At 50.9% G+C, this 18,041-nt stretch overlaps 1 protein-coding gene and 1 pseudogene across 1 annotated transcript in view; both read left to right on the top strand.

Annotated features, from left to right (window-relative positions):
* ADAMTS17 (ADAM metallopeptidase with thrombospondin type 1 motif 17) overlaps positions 1-18,041 on the top strand; it is a 194,812-nt gene that overhangs the window by 39,662 nt on the left and 137,109 nt on the right. Inside the window, exon 4 of the mRNA XM_036232032.1 lies at positions 6,616-6,773. Coding sequence (XP_036087925.1) covers positions 6,616-6,773 — 158 coding nt within the window. The remainder of the gene's footprint in view (positions 1-6,615; positions 6,774-18,041) is intronic.
* On the top strand, positions 13,501-13,619 carry LOC118611598 (annotated as a pseudogene).

Genomic DNA, 18,041 nt, shown 5'->3' with positions numbered 1-18,041 from the left:
AGTGTGACACGTTCAAAGCGCAGGCTCTGGGCAGCTCCCCCCTGCTCCCGGGATAAAGAAGAAAACCCGAGACGCACTCGCGTGGTCCTCCGTGGTTGCCCCGGCCTGCGGCTCAAGCCGCTTCGGCAGCCACGCTCTTCCTCGCCCTCGCTTTCCTGCAGTTTCTAGAACGTGGCATGCTTCCTTCCACCCCCAGGGCCTGTGCACATGCTGTCCGCACTGTCCGACCTGCTTTCAGCTCCCCTCTCTCTGGCCCACCGTGTACCTCTCACTTACCCTCCCGATCCGGGCCCACGAGTCACTCCCTCCTGGAGCTCAGTCTGAGTTGGAACCCCTCCTTTATGCACCTTCGTAGCATTATCTATCTTTTCCGGCAAGCATTTGCTACGTTTATAGGTTTTTACGTGTTCATCCGCTTATGCAGTTAATGCCTGTTCTTTCCAGACGGTCACCGGCATGGTGGCGGTGCCCCGCACACAGTAGTTCTCAGTCAGTGTTTGGTGCCCGAGCGAGAGTCTCTCCACCCCACGCACGGGCAGCGGGGCCTGGCCGCGTGGTCCCGACGAGGCTCCCTCCGAGACGTCAGGTGGAGCCAGCACGGTGTTCCCGCCCTTGACCCCTCTCCCTCCCAGGCCGGGATGCCAGCCGCCCCTCCTGCCCAGCTAGGGACTGCTTCAGGACTCCAAGGCTGATCAGTTCTTCGTTTGGAATCTTAAGCAGACAAAAAAACAAACAAAACCTACCTTTTTTCACCTCTCTTTGTAAGGAATGTACATGAAAAAGATGCCTTTCATAAAAATGACTTGGCCTTGGGGGAAGTTATTTAAAGAATTCATCCTTGGAGAGCAAAACTTATATTTTTTCTTTTTTTAAAAAAAAAGAGAAAAAGAAAATAGAAGGCCATTATTTTCCCAGGGTTTTGGATTTATGCAACTGCCGAAAAGTTCACCTGGCTGAGCACTCTTCTGCACACATGGAACGATCGTTTCCAGTTGAAAAGGCTGTTTTTCTATAAACAGACCCTTTGGCAGAAGAAAAAAGTGTTCAGAAAATAATTACCTTGGACCCGACAGTTTGATGGGAAAGTAAGGTGTTTGCAAGCGCGCGCGTGTGCAAAGCCTCCCCCGAAAACCCACCGCCGGCTCAGCAATTAGTTTAGTTTCCTCCTCTGTACTTTCCCATGTTGACTCTGAATCCAGACACACTGTCCCCAGGTCCTCGGATGTGGCAGCGATACGTTGTCAAGACCTCTACGGCACACACTGACGCTTGCATTTCCTTTGCGAAAAGATCGATTGTTTTTTGTTGTTGTTGTTAAAGAATGACTCAGAATGCGGGCCACCGTCCCTGTCTGTGGCAGTATTCTGCAGTGGACAGTGCTCACCCAGTAGCCTAAAAAGTCCCTGGTGAAAAAAAATAAATCCTCAGCTCCAGAACTGGGAATCCTTGAGGCTTGAATGAAAGCCGTCTCAGGACTGAGCCTCTCATTTTAGGCTCTGTCAGTTCGTGTGTAAGCCAGAGACCCGAAACCAGGCCAGGTATTTCTAACAGGGATTTAACACAGGGATTGGGTTGCAGCAGGGTCAAGGTCTGTATGAACAAAAGAAGGAGCTGATGTAACCCAGGAAACAGCTACCAGCCGAGGGCTGGGGACAGGAAAAGGAAGAGGTGTCTTCCTCGGACTATAGAGCTCGAGGCAGGGGTCTGTGGGGCTGGGGCTCGGCCTCTGGGGGCGTCAGACCAGCACGGGCTGAGGCCAAGCTGGTACCTTACAGACGCGCCTCTGCGGGGGGTGGGAGGTTAGCTTGGGAGTGCCCCAAAAGCTGGGGGCCGGAGCCATAGTGTCGACAGGGCCGAACAGGAAGCCAGCTGGCAAGGTGGTCCAGACGTATCCAGGCCACCGGCTCCCAGTCCCCGGAGCCCAGTGCAGAAGACAGGGCAGGGCCACGGAAGGCAAAGGGACCCCTTTCCGTTCAGTGGCACCTTCGAGGACACCATCTGTCACTGTCCCGCCCCAGAGGACATCCCCTCGTGGGGTGGCGGCTCTGCCAGAAGACCCCTAATGCCCCCGGTGGTCTACCCCCCGCATAGTGGCCCCTCATGGAGAGCTGTAGCCTCAGGCCGCACACGGAGCCCCTCCCGCAGACACTGTGCCTTAGGGTGCTGGCCCCGCAGGTGTGACTTTACCTGTCCCACGCCCTCACACGTGGCCATGGCGTTTCATCCATAAAGCCTTCAGAAGGAGTGACTGCTTCCTAAAAGCGACTTTGCAGAGCGTCCTCAGAGAGCCCAGGGGCTGGTCGTTCCCATAGGAAAAAGGTGTGGAAATGAGGTTCTAACCACAGGGGAAGGGGGTGGCCATCTTATCTAAACACCAAAGTCCCCTACACCCGCATTCTGGTCTTACTGCTTCGAAAGGTTCCTTCGCAAGTCGGATGCGTTTCCAGGATGTGTGCGCCAGGGCCGGCTGCTCCCAGGGGCGGCAGCGACCGTGCCAGATGCTCCTTTGCATCTCCCGTGGCCGGCCGCTTGCCTCCTGACCAGCACCGAGAGGGCGACTCGGGTCAGCAGCCCAGGTCGCGTGGCTGGGGGCCCCTCGCTGCAGGCGGCGGCGCCCCATCTCAGTCTGCATGGGGAATGACCGTAGCTGCCGGCCAGTCCAGCCACACTTCGCCGAGCGAGCGCGTACTGTGGGCCAGGCGCTCTGCGGGGGGCCGACCCCCGGGGTGTCCTGTACGCCTGCCCGCACCCCGTGGGGCAGGACTGGTACACCCCCGCTTCACTGATGAGTCAGCTGGGCCGAGACAGGGCAGGCGATGACCCCGGGGCGGGGGGGCACGTCAGTTGGGGAGCCAGGGTTTGAATCCAGGGGTTCTGTCTCTACTGCCGTGTGCTTGACCTCTAGATGACCTGGCGGCTGCGCCATCATGATCACCATCATGATTGCCCTCATAAGGAAGGTGTCACTTATTGAAGAATCGTAATGCTCCAGGGGACGCCCTGAGTACGCAGGAAGTGTCTCACTTAAGTGGACGGCCACTTAGGCTTGGAGAGGCACTGGGCTCATTCTGCATCCGCCGGGCTGGCTCGCGGTCCAGCCAGGCCTGCCCTCTGGTCTGTAGGAAGTAGGGTCATTCAGGGATGGCTTCTGGCTCTTGGGACTCTCGCACCAAACTGTGCGATCTGTGCCTCTTTTTTCCCTAGTGAATACCAAATTACTGTTTTTAAACTAAAAGGATTATCTATGTCGTATAGGACATGACAATTCATAGCTGAGATCCTTTTTTAGTTTGCCAAGAGCAAAGCTAGTAACTACAGTAACCATTTATGTATTTGCTCAGTATTTTCAATAGTCCCTAAACTCTTAGAATAAATAGTAATTTGAATATTCTAACTGTACATTTAGAAAGTCCTTTGTTTCTTCCTTTTTCTCTTCCTCCTCTTGTTCCAAAAAGGATTTGGGGTATCTTATTTACACACAGAGACTTTTTTTTTTTTACTGGATAATTGGGGCGAAGGGAAAATAACCTCAGAAAACTAATAGGAAGCCAGAGATTGGAAATCTACGTAGTCAGCACCAGCGCCAGCAACGTGCTGGCAAAAAACCCTGCCGGGCTGGAATGGAGGGCAACCCTGGTGTCTGTGACGACAGCCCAGGCCCGGGCCCTCAGAGGCCGAGGTCTGCCCTCGTCAGCGGGGCGAGGGCGCCTCTGGTGTCCCCAAAACAGCAGGAGACCGCCCATTACTAAGCCGGAGGGACGCCTGCCCAGCCTGAACTTCGACCTCTCCGGCCAGCTCTAAATCCAGCACCCATGATATTCTGAAATTGGTGTTTTTCTTTTCACTCTTTCAAGGTGCTTGTAATCTGTGATTATTGGTGTCACTGAAACTTTGTCTATTAGGGTATATTTATAAAGTTAATGGAATGTAAGGTAAAAACAAAAAGCATTCTGGTTCCGGCTTCCCTATAGGAAGAGAATAATTGTCAGAAGTGATGATGATGGTTGTTGGGAGCAGGAAGAGAGGACGAGGGCAAGCTTGTCCCCCACCCGCCCCTCCCGACCTTTGTTTCCCTCTACCCCCCGCCCCCTCCCCCGCCGCCCCGGAAAAATACCTGCATAGAAAGCATACAGGTCCTCGGTCTCTTACCTACAATTCTCAAACCCAGGATTTTTGCCTCAGTTAGCGGCAAGGCCCGGCCTGCAGTGACATGAGGCTGGCGAGAGTCTCTGTTTGCGCCCCTCCCCTCTCGTTCACTCCACTGCGGGAATGGTGGCGCCTTGAGGGTGGTGTGCCACCCTAGACCTCCCCTGAGAGAGGTCCGCCAGCGCAGCACCACACCGCACTGCCCGGCCAAATCTGAAAAATCCCGAGCTCCCGAAACCCATCCGCCCCCCCCGGGGGTCAGAAACAAGGCTTGGGCCTGCTCCCTTTAAGTGCGGGGGACAGAACAGAGCACTGGGGTGTGTCTCGGAGCCACCAGCCAGCCCAGCGCGGCCCTGGTGTGAGAGCCCCAGTCAGCGAAGCTCAGTGAGGGGGGTGCGGGCAGGAGCCCGGCTGGGGGAGCCCTGCCTTGCGGGATGATCATGGTGCAGCCGTGAAGGGCCCGGAGCCCACGTGCCCAGAGGGGGCCCTGTCATTGACAGCCGCCCGGGGCGGACGGGAGCGGGGGCGGGGGGGGGGGGGTTGCGCAGTAGCAGCAGCAGCAGCAAAGTCAAGGTCGTTATGTGCAACACAGAACCCTTTCCTGCGGAGTTTTCCGCCCCCCGCCCCCCACCATCCTCATGTTTAAGCCCGGAGGGCAGCAAGGAGCAGGTTGGCACATGTCGCGGGGCGGGTGGGCAGAGCCGCAGCCGGGGGTGGAGCTCAGGGCCTGACTCCCGCTTCTCCCTGAGCCTTGGGGGTCCTGCCCCCGATTCATCCTGGTGCACATTTGGTAGGCGACCGATGAGTTCACACCAAGCGCTCTCTACGCCAGGGACCTGGGGACGGTGAAAGGGGCAAATGAGGCAGCCGGAGCGAAAACCCTCTCAAACCCGCAGAGCCCCTGGACCGTGCGCTTCCGGCGACCTGGGGCGACCCGCCTGCCCCCGGGGTCCGCGGGCGATGGGCTGCTCTTCTCAGCAGGGGCTCAGCTCTTCCATGCCCAAACTGGCGTCTGCCGGACACATGTTACTCATGTGACCTTCTCGGCTTAAAGTACGGCTTCTTTCCAGAGGAAGCCCTGAAAATGTGTGACGAGCCGTGAACCTGGGTACCGAGCAGCCATCGCGGCGACGCCGAGAGGCGGCTTGTACATGCTGGCCTCGGAGAGGCTGGCGGTGCCATTGGGCTTCGTGTTTTCCTCACGCTTAACGATATTTTAAGTGAAGTAATACGTGTGCCCTGTATAAATGTGGAAAATACAGAGGGGGAGAAACAGGAAAAGCGAGATCACACGTCACCTGTTTAGTTACGTCCTTAGGTTCTTCACGGACTTGCTATCGCCTTAGGGCGTAAAGTCTGAAAAATTGGGATTTAGCGGTAGGTACAGATTTCTCTCTGCTTCTCGCTACATCTCTGAAGAATCTCCACAAAGGTGACCTTCACAGCTGCGTACTGTCGGACCATTGTCGGCCCCCGCGGTGGTTGGATATTTAGATCGTTTCCCAGTTTTCACAGTCGTACATTCCACCGTACAGAGAACTGTCATTCGTACACTGTGACCGGTCACTATGCCTTTTTGGCTCCAGAGCGATTGGGTCACTTTGTGGAGCTGCTTGGTGCATCTGGAGGCCGGGGTGGCTGCGTGGACACTGTGACAGGTGGCTTCTGGATGGGCCGGTGTGAGAGGCGGGAACAATAGCCCTGGAGTTAAGAGCCGCCTGTCGACTCACACCTGGACCCCGAGAGCGTGCGCTTCAGATTGGCCTTGGGCGCTTCCGCACCCTTGAGGGCTCTGACATTCTGGGTGGCGCCACGGAGCCGCGATAGCTGGGTATCCAAGGACTGCCGTGTCGGGAGTCACCTCACCTAAAGAGTCAGCACGGGATTAGTGACACGTTCACCAGTCGCCCTCCCCGGGGGCGAGCAAGGACCCATGGGCATCTTGGGCCCGGACGTGTGCCCTGTGCGATGTTGTTTTTCTGATTATGTTCTCTTTTGTTTTTGAAATAATGCTTTTGTGCCCCCTAACGTTTGTGACTTGTTATCGATGACTCTCAGAACAGTCCCCGGAACGCCAGCCTCCGGGGGATGTGGGGGCGGGTGTCCCCGCCTCCTGCTTCCTGGGCCGTGGCTGTGGGCCTTTCCCATCTGGGCCGTCGACCCCGAGGCGCCTTCCGAGCCCTCCCCACTGGGCCCAAGCTTCCTGTCCCCCCGTGACTTTGTGCCACTGTCCATGTTCCTCTAAAGTGACACAGTTTCTCTGCCGTGACATCCAGGGCCACCTGCCCCCTCCGCTGGGGTGGCATCTGGCTTCCCGAGCACCCCGGCTTCCGCCCATCAGCTCCACCTCTGTCCACTGTGACGCGCGAGGTCCCCGTGCTGGCCGATGGGGACCGAGCGGTCTCTCGGGAGGCCCCGTGCAAGGCCCGCTCTCTGGTTTTGGAAACTGACGTCTTCGTTGTTTTCTAGAAAAGCAGAAGCCGAGGAGGGGCAGGCGGGAGCGGAGGGACGCCATCCGGCTCACCAACGAGCACACGGTGGAGACGCTGGTGGTGGCCGACGCCGACATGGTGCAGTACCACGGGGCCGAGGCCGCCCAGAGGTTCATCCTCACCGTCATGAACATGGTGAGTCCGCGAGCGCGCTCCCCACCCACGCGGGCTGCGTCCTCGCCGGGTGGGCTCTTCCGCAGGGCTCCCGGCAGTGCGACTCCCCGTGCGGCCCAGGCCCGCGGTCCGTCCTCAAGACGTGGCCTGCGTGGCACCTGGTCACCTTCCCCTTCAGAGCGGGGAAGTCTGGGAGTTCCATTAATTTCCTTCCTTCCTTCCTTCCTTCCTTCCTTCCTTCCTGCCCTCCCTCCCTCCCCCCTCCCTCTCTCCCTCCCTCCTTCCCTCCCTTCTTTATCTGTTTAAACTTTTCTCAGGTTTATTCTTTTTTTTAAGAAATTGTGGTAAAAAACACATTTACCGGCAACCGTTGTTAAGCGTACAGTTCGGTAGCATTAAGGACATTGACGTTGTCTTATCACCATCGTCACCACACATCTCCAGAACTTTCTTCATCTTGCAAAAGTGGAACTCCGGACCCGTTAAGCACTAAGCCTTCCCCTCCCCCCACCCCTGGCCACCGCCGTTCTACTTTGTGCCGCTGTGAACTGGCCTGTCCTAGGCACCTCCCAGGAGTGGCGTCGTGCCGTGTTTGTCCTTGTGACTGGCCCCTCGAGGTTCGGCCACGCGTAGCGTGTGTCAAATGCCCTTCCTTTTTCGGGGTGAATAATATTCCGCGTAGGCACAGGCTGCGTTTGTTTCGCTGATTCATGCGTCCGTCCTCGGACACTGGGCTGCCCCCTCGTTCGGGCCGTTAGAGCCGTGCCACTGGCTGCCTGAGCCCCTGCTTTCAGTTCTCCGGAGTGTGCGCCCCGCAGTGGAATCGCCTTCGTTAACTTCGAGTGGCGCTTGGCCTGGTTTCTGAGAAGCGCTTCTGGGCGCTTCCTTCGCGGAAACCCAGGTGGCTGGATGCCGATGGGTGGCGGTGCCCCAGCCTGCCCAGCGGACACCTGCGGGGAGGGCTGGGTGGGGGTGAGGGTGGGGGTGGGGCTGGCTCTGCACCAGGTTCTTTCATCTGTGGATCATTTCACCTCATTTATTTTTTAAAAAATTGTCCAGGGCACAAGTACAAGCAGCTGAAGCGGTAATAAGGCAAAGCTCCTGCGTTGACATTTCTTGTGTAATTTATCACCTGGGCTGGGGTGGGGCGGGGCGGGGGTGGGGTGGACGGGGGAGCATCGCCCTCTCCGCCATCCAGGGTCTGTCAGGGCTGAAGGATGGGGACGGGGTGGTGGCCGCCTTCATTCCAACGTGTCTCCATCTCCGAGCCGCGGGGAGGGGACACTGTCGGGTGCCACCTAGATTTTAACCCACCCCAGCTCGCCCCTCTTAGCTCAACTCCTGAGACGTTGTAGGCTCCAGGTCCCGCTGCTGACGGCAGATCCGGGGCCCAGCGGGTCGAACCGGGATGCAGGTGTTTCCTGGCGAGGCCTTCCCCGTAAGGGCGGCGCCCCCGATGTCTGTCCCTGGCTTTCTGGGCCGAGACGTGCCACACAGCGGATGGCCCCAGAGCGCCCTGAGCCGCCCGCGGATGTAGAAAGCAGCTGCTTCTCTGTCCCTCCGCGTGGGTCGCCGTTCAGCAAATCTAAAAACAAGGTCCATTCAGGCCTCACACTCTGTTCTAACCAAGACCGGCCTCCGTAGCAAACGTCAGCCCCTCAGCTTCTAGTTCTGAAGATCTGGAGGATTCTATCCTGCCCATGGCCGTTTCAGAAAAGGGATTCCTGTTAGTAGGTAAGATGCCTCCCAGGCCGGGAGGATGGGACAAGATTATGGTTGAGCGGGGTCCCCCAGGCGCAGCGAGCAGGGCGGAGAGGCCGCCAGCCCGGCCATCTGGCTCAGCAGGTTTGCTGTGGCCCTCCAGGTCGGAACTGGCTCCATCTCCTTAGCTCCCCGGATTTGGAATGTCTCTGTGGGCAGAAGCCTGGCCACCTAGGCGTGCTGCCCTGACCCCCGAGGCTAAACTTAGGTCCCCGTCCCTGCGGCAAGCCGAGTGCCTCGTAGGGCCTTGGCATGCGACATGTCCAGAGCTGAGAGCATTTGGTGTCAAGTGTTTGCTCACGGTGGTCATAGTATCCCATAGTTGTGATGTATTGGTTTAGTTGTGATGTGTTAGTCTGTCACTGGTGGCCCGCGTTTGGGAGATGGGGAGGAAGGAAGGAAGTGAATGCCTGTGCTGAACCGGCTGGTCCAGGCGACAGTGGTGATTTCACGCCACTTCCTTTTCAGACCTGGTGGATTTCATCATTCGTGTTTTACAGAGAGGAAAAGGGAAGCTTGGGAGGAATGACAGGGGACATGGGTGTAGAGCCAGGGAGGGCAGGGCAGGGCGAGGACGCAAACCAGGGCTGAGGGACCCTCGTCGCGCCTCGTTCAGGGCGACGAGCATGTGGGGGCTTGTCGTTTATCTCCACCTCCAGCGCGGACAGACCGCCGTTGTTTCTGGCCCTCACGACCGCAGCAGCTGCTTCGCCGGGCTCGTCACTTCTATTTTCTTCCTCCTGAATCCTTACTGCTGAGCGGCCAACACCATCCCCATCCAGCAGTATGAGGACTTCGTCCCTGAGGGGTGCTAAGCCTGTTTGCGTCTTCCCTTGCGTTTGATATGGAACCCCTCCCCTCTGTCGCATGGCTCGCTGAAGCCGCGTGACTGGGCCCACCTGCTTCCCCTGAGCCTTGTTCCCTTCACTCCATCAGCACTGACTCCTGCCACCTGGACCACCATTTCCCAGGCACCCGGAGTTCTTTTCACACTCACGGTGTCTTCAAGAACGCGCCCCTCCCCACTTTTCACAAAGCTAGCTCCTTTAAGCCCCCTCGTAAATATCGCCTTGGAGGAGACCTTCCTGGCTCGCCCCCTCTGAAAAGGCCAGCGTGTTTTCTTCATTGTTGCAGGCTGCTTTCTACTCGTTGGTTCTCATCCTGATTTATAATTCCATATTTATTTGCTTTTTAAAAACCATCTCGTTACAGTCGCGTATGCTGTTGAATCTAAGCTTGTATAAATTCAGATTGGAGTGTAATAACTTTAGGATATTAAATGCAATCCCCATGGCAACCCAAAGAAAATAGCTATATAGTACACACAAAAGGAAATGGGAAGAGAACTTAAAATTTCGTAATAAAAATTTCATAATAAACGATTTCATAAAATTTCATATTAAAAAAATAAGGTAGGAACGAGAGACAAAAAAAAAAAACTATACATAGAAGACAAATAGCAAAATGCAGAAGTATCTTCTTATTAGTTCCTGCCTTAAATGGAAATTGATTAAACTCTCCAATCAAAAGAAATCAGCAGAATGGATTTTAAAAAATGTGACCCAAGGATATACTGTCTACAAGAGACTCGTTTTGGATCCGAAGACACAAATAAGTTGAAAGCAAAAGGATTGGAAAAGATATTTCATGCAAATAGTAACTGTAGGAGAGCATGGGTGGCTATACTAATATCACACAAAATAGACTTTAATCAAAAAAAGTTGGCAAGAAACAAAAAAGAATAGCATTCATTAATAAAAGTTTCAACACAGCAAAAGATAATAACAGTTCTAAGTGTTTACACACCTCGTAACAGACCATTAAAACATATGAAGCAAAAATTGATAGAACCAAAGGGAGAAATATATAGTTCTGTAATAATAGAGATTTCATTTCTAGAACTCTTAGTAGTAGATAGGACAACTTGACAGAAGATAAGAGAAAATTAGAACAACACAATAAACCAACTGGATTTAATAGACATACAGAACACCCTACCCAATTACAACAGAGTATTCCTTATTTTCAAGTGCACGGGGGATATTCTCCAGGATGTATCACGAATTAAGGCTTAATAGATTTAAAAGATACCATACAAACTATCAGCTCTGACTGCCATAGGATTAACTTAGAAATCAGTAACAGAAGGAAAACTGGAAAATTCACAAATGTGTGGAAATTAAACAACATACTCTTAAGCAAGTGGGTCAAGGGAGAAATCACAGGGGAAATGAAAAAATACATAAATAATGTGATAAATAATAATGAATATAAAACATACAAAAACTTATGAGACACAGCAAAAGCAGTGTTCAGAAGGAAATGGATAGCTATAAAAGCTTACATTAAAAAGATTTCAAATCAATAACCTAACTTTACAACTTACGGAACTAGAACAAATTGAACTCAAAGCTAGCAGAAGAAATGAAATAATACAGATTATAGCTAAGATAAAATGAAGAATAGAAAAATAATAGAGAAAATCAACAAAACCAAGAGTTGATTCTTCAGAAATTAAAACTGACAAACCTTAGCTAGATTGATTAATAAAAAACCTCAAATCACTAAAATCAGAAATAAAAGTGGAGACATGACTGCCAATTCTATAGAAACAATAAGATTCTAAGAGTGCTGTGAATCATTACACACCAACAAATTGGATAACCTAAGCGACTTGGACAAGTTCTTAAAATCACAAAACCTAACAAGACTTAATAATGAAGAAATAGAAAATCCAAATAGACTTATAACTTGATAGGAGGATGAATCAGTAATCAAAAATCTCCTGACAAAGCCCTGGGCCCGATAGTTTCCCTGGTGAATTACACCGAACTATCTAAAATACTACTAAGTCACCAGTCATCCTCAAATTCCTTGGAAAAAAACTGGAGGGAACACCCCCTGCCTCTTTCTGTGAGGCCAGCATTGCCCTTATACCAAAGCCAGATGAAGACATTGCAGGAAAACTATAGTTCCTTACAAACGAGAAAATGATTTCCCTTATGAACATCGATGCAGAAATTCTCAAGAAAATACTCACAAATTGAATTTAACAGCATGTTAAAAGGATAATAAACCATGACGATGTGGGATAGATTTCTGGAACATGAGGATGTTTCAACAAACAAAAATCAGTGTAATTTCCCACACTAACAGAATGAAGAAAAATAAAGCACAATCGATGCAGAAGACGACATTTGAGAAAATTCAACACCCTTTTGTGATAAAAACGTGACAAAACAGGGATAGAAGTTAACTACCTCAATGTGATAAAAGTCGAATATGAAAAACCCATAACAAACATCATATTCAGTGGCAAATGACAGAAAGCATTTCCTCTAAGATGGAGAGTAAGGAAAGAATGCTTGCTTTTATCACTTGTACTTAGCACAGTGCTGGAAGTTTTAGTCGGGGCAGTTAGGGAAAACAAAGACATAAAGGCATCGGAGTAGGAGAGAAGTAAAATCTTTTCATGGATGACATGATCTTATATGTAGACTACCCTACAATTCCACAAAAAATTTTAGAATTAATAAAATAATCCATCAAAGTAGTATGATACGAATCCACCACAAATTGCATTTCTCTACCTAAAAATGAACAATCCAAAAAGGAAATTTAAAAAACTCCATTTACAGTAGCATCAAAAATAATAAACTACCTGAGAATTAAGAGACGAAAGACACATATACTAACAACTACAAAACACTGATGGGAGAAATTAAGACGTAAATGAATAGAAAGGCATCTGTGTTCAGAGGTTGGAAGACTCATTATGAATATATCAATACTACCCAAAGCAACCTACAGATTCAGTGAACTCTAGCAAAATATCAATATTATTCTTCCAGCAGAAATAGAGAAATCCATACTAAAATTCTCGTAGAATCTCAAGGGATCCTGAGTAGCCAAAAAAATCCTGTGAGGTCAAAGTTAGAAGACTCACGCTTCCTGATTTCAGTTTTTACTACAAAGCTATAGTGATGAAAATGCTGTGGTGCTCACGTGAAGACAAACAGAATGGAACAGAGGTCCCAGCAACGCACCCTGACACGGATGGTCAGGCGATTCTCAGCAAGGGTGCCAAGACCCTTCAGTGGCAAAGTGACAGTCTTCAACAAATGGTACTGGGAAAACTGGAGCTCCACATGTAAACGAATGAGGGTAGACATTTACCTAACACCATGTACGAAAACTAATTCAAAAGAGAGCAAAGACCTGAGCGTAGAGCCCAAACTGTAAAACTCCTAGAAAAAAAAAAAAATAGGGGAAAAGCTTCACGATGCGGGACTTGGCAGCGATTTCTTAGATATGGCACCAAAGGCACCGGCAACAAGAGAAGAAAGAGACAAATTGAACTTAATCTTATTAAAACATTGTTGTGCGTAAAAGGCCACAATCAGCAGGGGAAAAGGAGAGAAAGTACTCGCAGCTTACACATCTGATAAGATCCCGAGCATAGAGCGAACTCCCGAAACTCAACAACAACAGAAAACCCGATTTAAGAACTGGGCAAAAGTCTCGAATAGAAATTTCTCCAAAGAAGACATCAAGTAGCCAATGAGCACGTGAAAAGATGTCTCACGTCGCTAGTCATTAGGGAAACGCAGAGCAAAACCACGAGGAGACGCCACCCAACGCTCGTTAGGGTGCTCGTATCGAAAATCATAAGCGTTGGCGAGGACGGGCCAACTGCTGCGAAGATCCAGGTGAGGGCGAGTGACAGGCGGTCAGCGACGCACCTGCCATTTGGAAGGGAGGGCGTCGAGTTGCTAGCTAGTGGCGGTCCACCTGGCATTTGGGAGGCGCAGAGAGAGGCGGTTCCGGGTGGGGGATGGGGAGGGTGGGCTGGGTGCAAGGGGTGCTGGCCAGCCTCGCAGGCTGGTAGGCGGGGGGCGGGGTGCAGGGGTGGGAGGGAGTGGGCTTCACTGCACCTGAAATGGAAAGCTGCTGCGGGGTTTTAAGTGTGTTTTAAAAGATCCCTCCAGTCTGCGGCCCTGCCGCCCTGAACAAGCCCGATCCCCTCTGATCTCGGAAGCTGAGCAGGGTCGGGCCTGGTTAGTGCTTGGATGGGAGACCACCTAGGAAGACCAGGTGCTGTAGGCATAAAAAATAAAAAATAAGGGATCGTAAACTGACAAGGTCCTTGCAATCCATGAGGTCAACCAAGAGTTGCTTCACCTAAAAAAAAATAATAATAATAATAAAAAATAAGAATAAAAGATCCCTCGCCTGGCTCTTATCCAGGAAGATGGACCCTTACTCCTGGCTCAGGGTCTCCAGCCACCCACTCACCTGATCTGTCAGCCCCCCCCCCCCATCTCTCAGCCCGCAGCGAGCCCCAGAGGGGTGCTGTGGCCCCGGCTTTTGCCAGTTTTCCAGATGTTCTGTAGTGTCTTTTTTACACACATAACTTGATTTCCCTCTGGTTGGGTGGTGACCCAGGGGCCAGAATATTTTACAGAACAGATTGCAGACAGAAGCAGGTGGTCCGGCGCTGGAAACCCAGGGTGTGGGCAGCCAAGTTGGAAAACGGGGCCCCTTGACAGCGTTCGGGTTGTTTTCAGCTTCCTTAACGACCACGGGGTGGAGTGTAACCCTGACACGTTCCAGGCAAGTTCTGTTTGCAGGGAAAATGACATCAATTTTATTCAATTACCATGAGAAACCAACAACCAGCCTCTCCCGGCGACCAGAGAAACTAGGGGGGTGTCAGCGGCCCTGGCTCTCGTACCCCGCAGCCGTCCACAGGAAGCTGCCGGGCCCACCCCCAGGTCTTTGATTCGGTGGGTTCAGGGTGGGCTTCGAACCAAGCATCTCCCAGCGCCCGGGCGAGGTTGGTGCTGCTGCTCCAGGACCTCCTGTGTGGAGGTCTGAATGGTGTCCTGTGTCAACTGCAGTCCCTGTCTGTCTTGGGAGGGGGGCGGCCTGAGTCCCACAGGTAGGTGGTGCTCTTGTGAAAGACCCTGCTTAGCTTGTGACCAGCTCCTCCCCAGGTGACCCTGTCACCTGCTCCTTCTCTGGTCCCTGTCTGCTCCTCCTTGACCATGTCCCCAAGTCTCCCAGCCAGGAGAGCCGCAGTGAGCTGCCGGCAGGCGGTCCACCCAGCTCGGCCCCCAGGCTGCCAAGGAAATGTGACCAATGCAGCCAGAGCTCTGAACCCTTGCCAGGACCCAGCCAGAGCTGGACGCCGGAGACAGAATTTCCAGACGATTTGCTGGGCCATTCCAGGTGTCTCCCTAAGCATCGTATGGCCCCTGCCTCCAGGACTTCTCCTGAGCATGAATTTCCATGGGAAAAAAGTCGGGAGACTTTGTTACATGTTTTCGAGGCCTGCGGCTTTGCGTGTGGTGGCTGTTGGCCGACTTCGGCCGGCCTGGCTGGCGCCAGGCCTCCAGGGAGACCCTGTGCGTCTGCCCTGTGCTCTGCTGAGGTTTGTGGGACAGTGCAGCTCCTGTCAAGTGACAAGACACGTTAGTCGTGGTCAGACTCCTCCTGGACGTGAGCACCCTTGTTCCATGTCAAGGAGAACTGCATTCCCATGGGCTTTGGACAATGTCGTTTAGAGCATGGAGCTTTGTTGTTGTTGTTGTTAAATTAACAGTTTTTAATTTGGTGAAATACACGTCACAAAATTTAGCATCTTAGTCATTTTTAAGTGTACAGTTCAGCCTCGTTAAATATATTCACACCATCGTGCGACTCGTCTTTAGAACTTTCTCTTCTCGCAAAACCAAAACTCTCTACCCATCAAACGACAGCTCCTCCGCCCCCTTCCCTCCAGCCCCTGGAGCATGAGGCTTGTTCTCCACCTTTAGTGCATATTTTTTTGTACATTTGAGCCTTTGGGGTCGTGGTGCGTGGAAGACAGAGAATTCCCATCAGCCCGGCGAGGAGAAAACGAGATTCGGACAAGGGGGTGTTTTGCTGAGGTTTGGTCCTTTCTGACTCACGCATCTCTCCACGCAGGCTCTTCGTGTTCCTTCCTGTGGCCTGTCCGACCGCCGCTGAGAATTCCTCTGCTGTTTCTTTACGGGGTCAGGGTTCTTTAACACGTTTGGCTGGTGTCGCTGTTACCGGTGGTGTTTACGCGGCACCTTGAAACTCTGTGCAACCTGAATTTTCCCCTCCTAACTATGCATTTTCATTCTTCCTAATTTTCATGTTTTGAATTGAGGTTTTCCAGTCTGGGCCCAATCCTAATGCTGAATATTTCTGGAAAAATTTGAATTGAAGCCATTGGGTGGTTCTCAAAATATCAAAACAAGGAAAAAGTGATGTGCTTTTTTTTTTTATTTTATTTTTTTTATCCTCCTTCACCCAGGTTTGGGGATAGGTAATTAAGACATGACTTCAGAGTTGGCCTGCGGATGATGGATGGTCCAGTATTTAAAAAAAAAAAATGCTATTTCGTTCTTGAGGAAAGGAAGTTTGGGGGTGGGCAGTAAAGACAGAACAACGGAATGTGTTCCATTTTTCCTGGTGGGAAAGACTATTAAATTACACTTTTTTTTTTTTTTAATAATAGTTTCAAAGAGTAAAATTCAAGCAATGACACGGCTAATTCCTTGGTCCCACAGATGCCCGAACACGGTGCGCTCTGACATTGGTGTGCCGGACGCCACATCCAGCTTCACATGGCCTGAGTTAACTGTGGCTCCGCCGTCTGTCCTGGCCATTGTTTTATGTTGCTGCCGGTGTTCTGATCAATACACAACAACTAGTGGAAGTTTTAGCACCCCTACTCCCCCCGCTGGAAAATGCTCCCCCTAGATTATTTCTACCAGGGGAAAAAAAAAAACAAAAAAACAAGTAGAATATTTAAAACCAAGTGCAATAAGTCAGAACAAAATGAATACTGTATGATATCACTTATCTGTGGAATCTGAAAATTCGAACTCAGAGACAGAACAGATGGGCAGTTACCAGAGGTGGGGGGTGGACAGAAGAGTTGAAGGTGATCAAAAGATACAAACTTCCAGTTACATCAGGGGTCCCCAACCTCCGGGCCGTGGACTGGTACCAGTCCATGGCCTGTTAGAAACCGGGCCGCACAGCAGGAGGTGAGTGGCGGGCGAGTGAGCGAAGCTCCATCTGCATCTGCAGCCGCTCCCCGGCCCCGGCATCACCGCCTCAGCTCCGCCTCAGGTCATCAGGCGTTTGATTCTCATAGGAGCCCCCTGTCCCTGGTGCCACAAAGGTTGGGGACTGCTGAGCTGCATGACAACGAAGTTCTGAGGATGTTATGTAGAGCATGGTGACCACAGTAAACATCATGGTGTAGTCGAAAGTTGTTAAGAGAGTAGATCTGAAAAGCTCTTATCACAAGGAAGAAGAACTATGGCTGTGAGGTGATGGGTGTTAACTGAGTTTATTGTGGTGATCTGTCTACAATATATACATATATCAAATCATCATGTTGTAACCTAAAACTTAATACAATGTTATATTATACTATAGCTCATAAAACTGGGGGGAAAAAAACCCAAACCAAGACATAATGAAATATATAAATGTATTTTCAAAAAGCAGAGATTCTGATCCGTGTTCTCACTGTACCTTACACCTAGGCCACCTAGGTCACTTCCCATTGGCCCTTCCTGCCTCCTGTTTTCTCCACGTCACAGAAAAAAGAACTCAGAAGGGACATGAGACCTGGGGAACCCCAAATCAGTGGGCTCTTTCCCCATGTCAGTTATTTAAGGGTTCCCCTCTCTCTCCCTTGAAATACTTTCCTTTGATTTCTTGATAGCGAGGTCCTTCCCGTTAAGCTCTACCAACGAGGGGTGCAAAACTGAGAGGGACCAATCTTTTTCTGTTGTTATAGCTTTATCTCTGTGATAAACTTTGTTCACAATGAGGACTTCTGGGAATAAAGAAGGAATATGGTCTTTTTTGGCCAGACGAGCCTGGATTTGAACTGGGGCCATCAGCAGCTGGTTGGGGGTCTTGAGCAGGTGGCTTTTATCTCACGCCAAGGTGGTGGGCGGAGATGCCAGACGTGATGGACGGTGACGGGGGTCGGGGATGATACAAGCTGGTACCCAGCAGGTGGCCACGGGCGCTGACCTCCTACCGCCTCTTCTCAAAAGCGTCCTTCAGCCTCCTGCGTGAAAGCCCAGGGTCACCTAACATCAATTTCTTTCTTTTTTCCCCAAAATAATCTGTTCTATACATTTTGTTAACCAAATGATTTCTGGCTTAGTTTAGTGTTTATGTGTACGTCTGCATACACGTGTGTGTTATTCCCAAGGGTTTTTAAAAAAATCGTATACATGTTCCTTTTGGGGAATTCATATTTATGGGAGTTTTTTGGAAAAATATAACCTGGATTATATTTTTCACATATATATATATACATACATACATATATATATATTTTGTTCCAATAAGACTTTGTCTATGAACACCGAATTTCATATAATTATTCTTTCCTTAGATTTTTTTATACCGGAAGAACATATGAAATATTAAAATTAATGTTAATTTTAATGAGTAGAATTTTAATGAATGGAATTTATATTTTGT

The sequence above is a fragment of the Rousettus aegyptiacus genome, unplaced genomic scaffold, assembly GCF_014176215.1.
Source record: "Rousettus aegyptiacus isolate mRouAeg1 unplaced genomic scaffold, mRouAeg1.p scaffold_m13_p_14, whole genome shotgun sequence".
Classification (NCBI taxonomy): domain Eukaryota; kingdom Metazoa; phylum Chordata; class Mammalia; order Chiroptera; family Pteropodidae; genus Rousettus; species Rousettus aegyptiacus.
This window is presented reverse-complemented; position numbering and strand designations above follow the sequence as displayed.